The sequence below is a fragment of the Neoarius graeffei genome, chromosome 18 (assembly GCF_027579695.1).
Source record: "Neoarius graeffei isolate fNeoGra1 chromosome 18, fNeoGra1.pri, whole genome shotgun sequence".
NCBI classification, from domain to species: domain Eukaryota; kingdom Metazoa; phylum Chordata; class Actinopteri; order Siluriformes; family Ariidae; genus Neoarius; species Neoarius graeffei.
The window spans coordinates 689,915-703,218 of NC_083586.1; the positions used below are offsets into that span (position 1 = coordinate 689,915).

At 41.5% G+C, this 13,304-nt stretch overlaps 1 protein-coding gene across 1 annotated transcript in view; it reads right to left on the reverse strand.

Annotated features, from left to right (window-relative positions):
* LOC132866553 (zinc finger protein 665-like) overlaps positions 1 to 11,974 on the reverse strand; it is a 69,749-nt gene extending 57,775 nt beyond the window's left edge. The window contains exons 1-2 of the mRNA XM_060899379.1: positions 11,815 to 11,974; positions 7,645 to 7,916 (exon numbers count right to left, since the gene is read on the reverse strand). Of these exons, the coding sequence (XP_060755362.1) occupies positions 7,645 to 7,916; positions 11,815 to 11,974 (432 nt within the window). The remainder of the gene's footprint in view (positions 1 to 7,644; positions 7,917 to 11,814) is intronic.
* Between the last annotated feature and the right edge of the window lie 1,330 nt (positions 11,975 to 13,304).

Consider the following 13,304-nt stretch of genomic DNA (forward strand, 5'->3'; position numbering starts at 1 on the left):
CTCTAAGCAAATGACTGACAACAGTTCACCAATCTCTTCCAGAAAAACTTTGGCTGAATGTCTCGGAGGCCTGTAAATAGTTAATAATAATATGTTAGGAGAGCATGTAACAAGTGCACATAAGTGTTCAAAGGATGTAAAATCACCAAGTGAGGATTGTTTACATTGAAAAGAGACTTTGAATATATTTGCGATCCCTCCACCTTTCCCCTGTCGGGTAACATTCATAAAATTAAAATTTGGGGGAGTTGCTTCAATAAGGGTGGTAGCACTATTTGCTTGATCCAGCCAAGTTTCAGTTAGAAGCAAAAAATCAAGATTGTGTTTGCAGATAAGATCATTGATTAAAAATGACTTGTTTGAAAGTGATCTAACGTTCAGAAGAGCTAGCTTTACAGAAAGTCTAGAAGTAATATCCACTTGGGCATTCTGATATTGTTTTGAAACAGGAAGGAGACTAGACTGGTTTACCCCCTGGGTTAAATATGCTCTATGTTTTCTATTTCTTATCAACACAGGAATAGAGAATGGCATAGGCATACTGGGTCCCAGCTTGTTTTCAAAACTACACCCAATGCAGGGACCCACAGCACATCATACAAGACTTTCTGTATGTTCCATTTGGTTTGACGGTGAAAGAATTGGAGATGTCATGTATCTCTTAGATGGTGAAAAAGATTGGTAGCCAGCTGAAAGTCCTGGGCGAACACAGTTCAGTCTGTTGGTTAATTTTTGATGAACTGGGTACACTGCTTGTCGCGACAGATTTGGGCTGGAAAAAGAGAGTGTAGCCATTGGCAGCAGTCTCTGCATACTATTAGGGAAATCCATGCAGGGGGGAGACGGAGATGGTACAATAAAATCAGAAGAGCGAGACTTTGGTGAGGTCTTTGTAAGTGTCTCCATGACTGTCTCTGTGGTGACTGTCTCCCTGATAGTCTCTGTGATACTTGCATGGGGTCGAGATGTGGATGATGCAGCCTTGACATGATTATCTTTAGTCAGGTCCTCAATCTGGATGGAATCGCATGATAAAATCACATGCTCACATTCTCCGTGTGATTGTTGATGTCCTTGGCAGTCTGCCCCAGATGGTTCTTGGCAGTCTGCCCCAGATGGCTGTGTGTCCTTGGTGAAGACTTGCATAGATGATTGTTTTGGCTTTGCAGAGGTATTGTTGATATTAACTAGGTCAGTCTGCGACATCTTATCAACTGTTTTCCTCAATGTTGGCCGAGAGAAAATTGCAAGTCTATAATGATCTGCTAAGACTTTGGTCCCAATCCAGCTGAGTTCAGTGCTATTTGGCTTGAAGAATTCTCTGCGATTCCAGAAAAGGTTAAAATTGTCTATGAAGTTCATACCAGATGAAAAACAAGTTTTTCCAAGCCAGGTGTTAAGACTGAAGAGTCGAGTAAATGCAAAGCTTCCCCTTTGTATTGTATTCCAGTCTTATAGAGATCAGAAAAAAGTTTTCTGAAATCATCTTGGACAAACAGCTGTTCTCTGAAAACATCATTTGCTCCCACATGCACAACAATACCTCCGATAGTTTTATGCTCGGACATGAGCTTCAAAATGCTGTCTTTGGTGTCACAGATGGATGCATTTGGAAGGCAGCAAATAATCATCCCATGTCCTTTCAAATGTCTTACAGTGGAATCACCAAGAACAAGGGTTGTGGGATCAGGTGGTGTTACGAGCTGCTTTTTGCCTCTTCCCACAGCTCTTCAGTTGTGGTGCGATCTCTTTCTATGATGTGCTTGTCCACCTGAAAATTCCGCTTCCATATCCCTGAGGCATTCAAATTTGTTCTGAAGCCTTATGGGCTGTGGATTTTCCATAGGACTGTAAATCCTATTGTAATTTGTAGACCTAGCTCTATTTCTAATAGCATGGCTGTGGAGCATGGGTCGCACAGTATCAGAACAAGCTGGTGTTGAGGTAATAACTCTTCTGTTTTTATTTTCATCTGTACTCACATTTTGACCTGTTAAATCGATGAATTCATCCACTCGATCTGCAATGCCATCGGCCTGTCGGGGTGCATTTTCTGCATTCTCAGCCACTGTTTCTGTACTCCTTTCCTGAGATATTGCTCTTAATTTGTCCGTCTTTGGCAGAGCATCAATCTTTGATTCCAGGATAGAAATCCTCTGTTCTAGTTCTGTGCATTTTATGCAGGATCTCCTGGATTTTTTGCCCCCTGGCATTTTGTTTTAAAAGCTAACTTATAAAGATGAAAAATAAAATGAAAAAATAGTGGAAATTAAATGAGAAAGTAAAGTAAAATAAAGATCAAGCAGGAGCAAAGCAAAGAAGCGTCCTACTCGCTTGAGCTACCAACTTGTTCTTGCGAAGTTCAATCCCTTTTGGAAATTCCTTGTCGATGTTAGCATGAAGTGAGCTGAAGTGGCGCTGAAGATTGGAAGCTTTGAAATGAGCTAATGACGACTGACATATAAGGCAGAATGGCTTGCCATTACGTTCAACAAAAAAGTATAAACTCTCCCACTCTGTTAAAAATGTCCTATGTTCGTCTTCATATTTTCGTTTTGCTGTGCATTTTTTCATTGCCATTTTGAGAGGCTACTTGACACAAGATACACCTTGCCCAAAAACTTAGCGATTATCTCATGCCGTTGCAGTCCGTGGGGCGTGGGAAGTGTGGGGGGAGGGCGGTGGATCAGAGGGCTGCGCACGTTTTCGCGGAAGCTGCACGGATGTGCGCGGCTTTCTGATTTGCTGTTTTCTTCTCGTGCTTCCTGTGTTTCGTGGACTGTGGCGGCATTTGCTTGTTTAGTAATTTTAATACAGAATTAAAACTTAAAAAAAAATTTAAAAACACTCTTAAAAATAAAAAAAATGCTCTTAAAAAACAAATTTCACACTCTGTGTCTCTGCTCGCAGCGCGCGGATGGGGAAGGGGCTGCTCTCTCTCTCACACACACACACACACACACACACACACACACACACACACACACACACACACATATGAGGGAGGGGCTGCTCCCTCTCACACACACATGAGGGAGGGGCTGCTCCCTCTCAGAGAGACACATTCACACAGTTCACTGCATCACTCTCACAATTTCCCACAGGGGAATTGTCTCTAGTTTAACCGACAACCAAAAAAAAAATTAACCGGTTGATTCGGCAAACACAAACTTCGATATGAACATAAGAGCCGCATGACACCGGGCAAAGAGCCGCAGGTTGGCCACCCAAGCACTACAGTGTCTTCTTTTTGTTTATTGTTGAAAACTATCCAAGGGCTGGATTAGATTGAATAGGCCAATAGGCTATGTTTATGTTCAAATGTTCACGTTTATAATATTACTGTTCTTGTCATGCACATAGTTTTCATGGATATAGGTTTTCATTATCAATATGCTTGAAAACCTGTGGATGTATAGTTTAGTTTTATTGAGCAATGGTTAAACTACAGTAAATGCATTATAAAGTTTTGCCAGCCATGTTTATTTTATTTATTTTTTTATTTTTGCTTTTTTTTTTTGCCCCCCTGCAAAAAAAAAAAAAAACCCTCAGGGTAGTACATAAAGCTACTGCCATCTTGACCATTTGAGTCTCAGTTCATGTACTTATCAATTTGGTGCAAATCCGTCCACCCGTTTAAAAGTTATCGCGCAAGCAAAAAATCGGCCATATTGACAGTCGGCCATCTTGATAGCGTTGGCCTCCAAAATTTAATCAGTTAATGTACCTATTATAGAGTGTTAACACACAAGATTTCGTGCAAATCCGTCAACCCGTTCCAAAGTTATTGCGCAAACAAAAAGTCAGCCATCTTGAAAGTCGGCCATCTTGAAAGAGTTGGTCTCCAAAATTTTGTCAGTTCATGTATCTATTACAGAGTATTAGCACACAAGATTTGGTGCAAATCCATCCATCCATTCCAAAGTTATTGCGCAAACACGAAATACACCGGCGGCCATGTTTGTTTTGTCGTTTACGGCTAAACCGTAACTTTTAGAGAATGTTATATGGCAGAAATGGATTCAGCACCCAAAAATCATATAGAAACAACACTTGAATTACTTTTCCTCAAAAATGCCTACACCTTATTTAAAGCCCTTTTTCAATTTGGGGACCTGGCTATTATAGTCCGCTTTGGCTTTTTTAATCCCTTTCTTCAGATCAACTCGAGTCGTGCTGTAAAGGACTCTGTCGCCTGACCTGAAGGGAGTGTTGCGGGCCTTGAGGAGTGAGCGAACCTGGCTGGTCATCCAGGGTTTCTGATTTGGAAAAATCCAGATGGTTTTGTCCACAGATACAGTTCCCATACAGAACTTGATGTAGTCCAAAACTGTCTCTGTGAATGTTTCCAGGTCCTGATGTTCAAATAGGTCCCAGTCACTGTGTTGAAAGCAGTCCTGGAGTTCGCTGAGTGCATTCTCAGGCCAAGTTGTTACAGTCTTTGTGGTGGGCCTGAATCTGCATCGGGGGGGGGGGGGGGTTATGCAGGGATGAGCATATGCAGGGATGAGCAGCAAGGAAAGATGATCTGACTGTCCAAGGTGGAGGAGGGGCATGGCTCTGTAACTGTGTTTGATGTTGGAGTACACGTGATCGAGAGTCCTTTCCCCTCTTGTTGGACACTTCATGTGCTGGTGAAACTTCGGGAGTACAGTCTTAAGATTGGTCTTATTAAAGTCTCCAGCTATAATATGGCACTCAACATCTCCAAAACCAAGGAGATGATCATTGATTTCAGGAGACAATGTGAAGGCCCTGTTCCCCTATACATTAGGGGTGATGCAGTTCAGTGTATGTCCTCATATAAATTTCTGGGCACATACATCACAAGACCTCACATGGTCTACAAATATGACTGCCCTGGTGAAGAAAGCACAGCAGCGTCTGTATTTCCTTCGGACATTGAAAACACTGGACATATCACATCAGCTGCTTCTTTCATTCTATCACTGTTCTATTGAAAACATTCTCACCTATGGGATGCTGGTGTGGTTTGTGAGCTGCACAGCAGCTGACAAGAAGGCCCTGCAGAGAGTAATCACAGCAGCACAGAAAATCATTGGAACTCCGTTACAAACACTACAGGACATGGTGCTTCCGCCGCGCAACCAACATCATTAGAGACTTATCACACCCTGGTTACCATCTTTCCATTCTGTTGCCCTCCTCTGGGAGGTGCTTCACATCCTTAAAAACTCACACCTCCAAACTTAAGAACAGTTTTTATCCAAGTGCTCTTATGCCCCTTTTCCACCAAAGCAGTTCCAGGGCTGGTTCGGGGCCAGTGCTTAGTTTGGAACCGGGTTTTCTGTTTCCACTGACCAAGAACTGGCTCTGGGGCCAGAAAAACCGGTTCCAGGCTAGCACCAAGTCTCTGCTGGGCCAGAGGAAACAACCGCTTACGTCAGTGGAGGGGCGGAGTTGTTAAGACCAACAACAATAAGACTGCGAAAGATCGCCATTTTTAAGCGACGAGAAGCCGCAGCTGTACAAACGCGAAGGTCATCCATTATTATTATTTGTTGTTGCTGCTGCTGCTTCTTCCGTGTTGTTTTTGCTTCGATATTCGCGCCAAGGTTTATGCAAACGTAGCGACGTAACTGACGTATACAGCGAAGTAATGACGTGGCTTCCCTTAGCACCACGAGCTATGGAAAAGCAAACTGGTTCTCAGCTGGCTCGCAAGTTGAACGAGTTGTGAACCAGCACCGGCCCTGAACCAGCCCTGGAACTGATTTGGTGGAAAAGGGGTATTAGAGAACTAAACTCTAAGAACTGATCTTTTGGGGTGTGCAATATGTCTTTGGATGTGCAATATGATCAGTCCTGTGAAATATGCACTTTATTTACTGTTCTTGTGATTGTCCCCCATTTATGGCTTTTACCTCACCTTTTATTGTCTTATGGTGTTTTATTACTATTACTACTACTAATAATAATCATCTTTATGTTTTTATGTCTGTTTTTTATGACCCATTTATGTCTTTTTATATGATCCACTAGAGAAATAGAATTTCATTGTACATTGTGCAATGGCAATAAAAAGGATATTAAATAAACTTGCTTTAGGGTCTTGCTCATAAAGTTGGGGCCTTGGTCTGTTAGCACCTCAACTCTAGAGAAAAGCTGGAGCATGGCAGTGGCTAAATGTCTGGTTGTGATTTCTCTAAAAGGAAAGGCTTCAGGGTATCTTGTAGCATAGTTGCAAATGACCAAGACAAACCCATTTCTTGATCTACTCCTCTCCAAAGGTCCAACTATGTCCACCCTAATTCTCTCAAATGGAGTGTATATGGGGTGTATAGGGGAATCAAACAGGCATGATTAAAACATTTACCACTTGACAGCTGACACTGAGGACAGGACTTACAGAAACTCTTCACATCTTCATACAGCCCTGGCCAATAAAACCGCTTACTGATTCTTTGCAAAGACTTCATGTAAGTCAAGTGACCTGCCCATGGTACAGTGTGACCAAGCTCAAGCACTTCCTTCCTGCACTTCTGTGGGACCATAAGCTGCAAACATCTTCACTCTGTCTGTACAGAAGGCTATTCTGCAGCAAGTACACCTCCTTTCCCAGTGCAGGAGCAAAGACTGTACCCTCACATGTCTTCTTAAAACATGGGTCTAATGTGATGTCTGAACACTGTTCCTCAGCAAGGTCACTCAAAACATCAAATCAGCTTCAGTTAAAGGTCCAACATCAGACTCTGGCTGAATGTCTGTCTGTTTTACAATCTCCCCAGTAGTCCTTCTGTGCCTCTCACACCTCTCATCCCTTGTCTGAGAGGGCTCGGCTGGAACATCTTCCCCACAATAAGGCACATAGCACACCAGGTATATACTGTACAAATCTAACCAATCCTCACTGAACTGATGTTCAAATTATATTTTGTTTGCATGTGTGAATTAATGTAAATGAAATTGATTGTGTAAAATGTCATACCAACTGCATACCCCAGCATCAAATCAACTCGCATTGTGGTAAATTTTGTCGTATCAAAAACCATTGGCCTGTTGGTGTGGTAACAAGTTTTATATTAACTTCAGCATTAATTATAGTTAACAGTATCTGTTCAAATCCTCTAGTGTCATGCTTCTCTGTTTATCCTCAATGTTTAGAAAAGAAAGTTGTTGTAAGGTGTGAATGGATAAGTTCTTTTGTGTGTGTGTGTGGGGGGGGTGAAGCTACCATGTTGCCGTGGATGCAGCAGAGTCAAGGAAAACTTGGTACAGTTTTTCTCAGCTGCATTTGGGAAAACAGACTATGTAATGTTGATGGAAACTATGATGAATAATATCTTGTGTAACAGAGGACCATGCTTAGAAGTAGTTATGGGAGGACCTATGTTAATGACTACCTGGGCTTGTGATTTTATGTGATTCTTCATGAATAATTACTTTAAAATTATACAATAAATAAATATTTGCTTGAGCATTATTTCAGATGTTACTAGTATTTCTATTACTAACAGGTGAATTTCCACCACACTGGCTAAAAGAATCGATGTAGGAACTTGTGATTTAAACACCTACTCCACATATCTTTGGCAAGAAGAAATTGATATTAACTGGAGCTACCTTCACCTAGTTGTTACTTACAAATATACAGTCTTTATAATAATTTTGTGAGAAACTCACAACCCAGGAGTCTCCACTTTTCCTGGCTTCCTCTCGGTTTACCAGCTCTCCCTGGTAGGGTCCAAAGTGTGCACCTACTGGAATCGTCTCCCCCTTATTAAACACTCCCAGGCCTGCGTCAGGAATACTGGACTTCTTGATTTCTAGCCCAGGAGGAAGAGTTTGTCTGGCTCGGTCAGAGACTCCCATGGGAACAGGAGTATCTGAGATGAAGAGGGGCAGTCCATGAACCTCACATTTGTTGAAGAAGAAGGATTTGCAAACTTCACAGTCTGGGCGTAGAGAAAACACAATAGGAAGAAATGAGGCCCAAATGTATGCACAGTGTGTGTGTGTGTGTGTGTGTATCTAAGACCATATACAGTACATTAGTATGGTACAAAGATTATCTGAAGAAAGCTTGCCAGTAAGGTTCATTGAGCATCTGGTTGAGACTAGAGGTGTCCATCAGGATTGAGATCTCACAGGACATGAGGTACAGGAGTATAAATTTTTTACTTCCTTGTGGGAGTAAACAAGTGGTCAGATATCAGTCTTGCAGGGCAAAATAAAACAATGTTCATTAACATGTGTGGCACTGTGTGATATATTTACGGCATCCTTAGGATCTGCCTGGTCAGGGTCATGGTTGTTTTAAATTTGGCTACTTGTTTCCTTATCTTCTGGGAAACAGAATTTCCCAAATTTGTCAGGAAATTACATGCAGGTACAAACAAAAATAACTATGCACAGAATTAAAAAATAAGTAAAATGTCTCATGCACATCTTTATTTGAGCTTGCTGACAATTCTGCCATTTCTAGATCTAGGCATTTTTTCCAATGCCATACATTTGGATTCATATTTAATTACAAAAAAAAAAATATCTAGTGGCAATTTAAGCATAACCAATTTGTTTAAGAAGAAACCAGTGGACCCAGAGGAAACTCATGCAGACAGGGAGAAAACTTGCAAAACTTCACACAGACAGCAACCCGAGCTCAGAATTGAATCCAGAACCTGTGATGCCCCTAAATCCGTATACAGATATTTGGACACCTGTCCATCACATCCCTATGTGCTTATTGAACATCCCATTCCAGAGGAATACTAAAGGGGCGTTCTCTCTTTCCTGTATTAATCACAGCCAATTGGGGTCTTCTGCGAGCTCATGCATGTGGAGAAGAGAGCACGTAGCACTTTCCTCTGGGTGTGTTTTGCTATCCCTTGATGGAACATGAGCTGCATTTGTAAAAGAGGAAGTTGATGGCTTCACATGTCTGGGAGGAAGCATGTGTTAGCCTTCACTCACATGGTTAGAGAGACCTGGCTGGTGGGTGGGTACTAGCAGGTGACAACATTGGGGAGAACATGGGTGGGAAAAAAACCTATAATCTTCTAATGTGGTGAAGACATTAGGACAGGTTTATTTAACATTTACTGAAGGAGACCCAGATATCAGTCAGTAAGTTTCCCATGATAGGGGAGTCTTCAGGACAGAGGAGTTTGTGCTTTCTGGTTTCCTCAGTCACACAAGAACTTGCATTTTTTTTTTTTTTGTCTCAGAACAAAAACACAGGAGTGGCTGGAGAGAATGACAGACATTCTGTAATATTAAATGTAAACAGAAACAAATAAAACATGCAACGTGTCATTCATTAATAAATTAAAAATTGTAATTGTTGGCAAATCACTGTGGTATGAGGGGAATAATATACTTTGGGCTGTTCTGTTATATGAAAATAAAAATCACCCGCCATAGATTTTTATATAACAGCATGACCCATGGTGTGATATTCCACACTTTTTTGGTTCAGGTTAACATCATCTCTTCATAATGACAAATGTATTTTAAGGAAATTAAAATAAATATTTTATATATATATATATATATATATATATATATATATATATATATATATATATTAGGGCTGTTGAAGCTAACGTGTTATTAGTGCGTTAATGCAATTTCATTTAATCGCGATTAAAAAAAAAATGACGGCGTTATCGCAGAGTATTTAAACAACAGTGAATTGGGCTCATCTTGGTAAGGAACAATGCAGATTTTCGCGGGTGACTAGCATGCAAAATAAAGCTAGTTATAACATTAACTTTGTGGTAAAACGTAGCTCTACAACTTGTCAAATAAACCAGCAACATGGTCAGTTAAATTGTAGTCTGCATAGCGATGCGGTGCGAGTTCCGTTTACTTTCATTTTACCGGGTGAAATGTGTTGATATCTGGTGGGCTACGATCGGGAATGCGCACATTCCCTTATCTCCACCTGTAGATTGTAGGTAGCCTAGCGATTTCCAAATAGCCTACTGCTTCACTTGAATGAACTTGCAGGAGTCAAACTACTTCCTCTTTGCTCTTCGAAATGTACCTTGCAGCTATTACAGTTGAGAAAAAAAAAATATATATAGTCTGTTATTTCTCCAAATCGTATTTTGCACATAGCCTATGCCCAACAGATGTCTGATAGGCTACATTGGAAAGAATATGCTGCATGCCTAGATCTAATATCAAAACCCGAATGCCAAATATTTGTGAATTAGGCCTATATATTGTCTGTCATAGAGAAGATGAGCCTTATAATTGACATGGAGCATCAGAGCATATATTCAAATGTTTGCTCTGATGTAGAAATGTATTTGAGTACAATTTAAACAGATGTTTAAAGATTTTTTTTGCGATTAATTACATAATTTTATGAGCTTAATCGCGATTAAAAATTTTAATCGTTTGACAGCCCTAATATAAAATTACTTGGTTTCTCTCACTCCTTCCTACCATATTACACTCTCTATAGACAAAGTTCACACCATCAATAAAAATATCAAATTCAATTTAATTTTGTCACAGTTTGTTGATTAAATAATCAGAGACTGAGGCCCTGTCCACACGGCAACAGATTCAGGTGACTCCAATACAATTGCTTATCGTTTAGGCCTGGCATCCACACGGCACCGGCGTTTTGGGTGCCCAAAACGCAATCTTTTTGAGAACGGGTTCCAGAGTGGAAAGATCTGGCAACGTTGCCGTTGTGAAGTCGTCTGGATGAGTAGAACGGATTTGTTTACGATGACGTCACAACCACGACTGTCAGTGCTTCACGCCGGGTAGAAGTGTAACGAACTCGATGCGAGTTGTCAACAAATCCTATAACTTGGTTCATGAAACGCGCTTACAAAATATTTTCACTGTGAATATTTATTGTGTAATGGTGCAAAGTGAGAGAGAGAGAGAGAGAGAGAGACTCTGCGCAGAGTCAATCCCGCCAGCAAAAATAGGGGAAAAAAAGGAGCGATCTCACCTCTTCAGATATTGGTTTAAGTCCTACAATACATTCCTCAAAAAGGGCGTAGAAGAGCAAATTAATCCATCAACGTGTAGCATTCAATTTATTCCGGACCATTAAAGACGCCGCCTTCCGCGTAGAATCATACGTCATCCTCGCCGCCATATTGGATAGGTCAAAGCGGAGAATGAAGATTCATGTGCTGCGTTTAACTGTACCAACAGGTTTACCATCCAAACGAGATCATATGGGATTACCTTTCACAGGTGAGAAACAACAAATTAATCCATCAACATGTAGCATTCAATTTATTCCGGACCATTAAAGACGCCGCCTTCCGCGTAGAATCATACGTCATCCTCACCGCCATATTGGAGAGGTCAAAGTGGAGAATAAAGATTAGCTGCGTTTAACTGTACCAACAGGTTTGCCGTCCAAACGAGATCACATGGGATTACCTTTCACAGGTGAGACTGGAAAAATACTTTTCATTGTATTTGGTCATTATAATGTAATTTTACGAACAGATTTTCCTGACTTTGTGGCTAATATGAAGTCTCACGCATAATAGTTTATGCGCATGTGTCCTTACTTCTTCTATTGTTCTGGTGTCTCAGAAGGGACCGTCTTACAGCGCCCCTAGAGGTGTGGCATGTGTATTGCATCATTTTCAGCAAGCGTTGTGTTGCCATATGGACCTGATATTTTACTGATCGTTGCCCATTTGGACGCGATATATTTTTAAATAACATCTCGTTGCCGTTGTCGTGTGGATGTAGCCTGAGGCTACATCCCAAATGTACTGTATTGGACTTTAAGTGCACTAGTTAGTGTGTAGGGTAGAATAAACAGTGAGTGTTACTGAGCACCAGAGAGGGCTGATGTCTTACAGAGGTGGTCTTTATTGTCATGATCTTCCATGTTAATGGAAAGACATTCAGGTGGGTTGTCAAGGTCGTCTCCATGGTTGGAGATATTCAGCTCCAGCGTCTCCTCTTTCTTCACACGGACTTCTGACGTCCCTCCATCTTTGGATATCTCGGTGTTCATGTCTTCACACACCTAAAGCTCAAACAACAAATTTGTTAGGGCAGGACGGTATCCATCCCACTCGGGAAGGTGCTGCTCTCATTTCTCACAGCATAGCTCATAGTCTCAGAACAGGCCTAGTTAATCTGTGACAATCCAGAGCCAAGGACAGGGAGCAGACAAACAGACTAAACGGACTGTCTGCTAGCTGCACAGAGCCATCACTCAGGTTCCACTATGTTGAGAATGTGTCTGTTCCCCGAGCGATACAAAAAAGGAGAAATACTCAGTTTGTTCTAGTAATCTAATTCAGGTTTATTTCTAGAAAAATTTAGTACGAGGGCACTCACCATGGCAAGGGAGCGAAGCGGGGGGGGGGTGCCGGTTGTCCCCCCCCCGCCGCGCAAAGCCTTTGAAAAATGCTCCAATGGGACATTCTGAGGCTATCTGAGAGGGAAATTGTAACAAATTGTCTGTCAACATTGAAAAAGAAAGAAGTAATCTTCTTCTGCCCCGGACAGTCTTTGGCTTTCTTCCGCTTCGTGCCGCGGGATGACATCTTTAAATGCCCAAGTGTCAACAAAAACAACTCACGAACTACTTCTGTCAAAAGCTCCCGCGCCGGTGGGTGAAAGGTCATTCAGTCTCGAGAAATCTCGCTCTACAAGTCAGCTGACCTTGTATGTAACCTATATCAAATCTCGCGAGAGCAGCCGCGACAAGTAAACAACTAAACAACATGGCGCCTCAGTCTGGAAAACGCCAATTCGGATTGTTTTTGCACCATCTGGCGGTGTATCTACTATGATTGGAATATTTTTGGAGCAATTATAACGTATTTGATGATCAGACACATTGTCACGTAGTGTTGCTGGGATGTTTTCACGGAGTCGGTAAGGGGGCGCACGCCGAGAGTAAGAGGGCGCAGCGCCCCTGTTCCCCCGTTTAGACGAAAGCCTGCTAATTAATATAAAATTAGATCATACTGACTGTACAGCCACTGCCAGCACCTTTGATCTAAACGTAGAACGATTAAATATTAGATCTCTTATATCTGAAGCGCTAATTGTTAATGAACGTATCACTGATCAGGAGTTTAATGTACTGTTTAACAGAAACATGGATGAAAACAAATGAGTATACAGCATTAAATGTATACTGTACATATCTTTATTGTCAATGTGAGACTCATAACAGTGACATTTCAGTTGAGACTGATGCGCCTGTCTCCTGATGGGCTTCCATCACAAGTACTGACTGCCTTCTGTTTAGGTGGATTTGATGCAGCCTCTTCATTAACCCTTTTCTCCCTCTTTTTCACCAGCCATTGGCACAAATCCATTTTCAGATC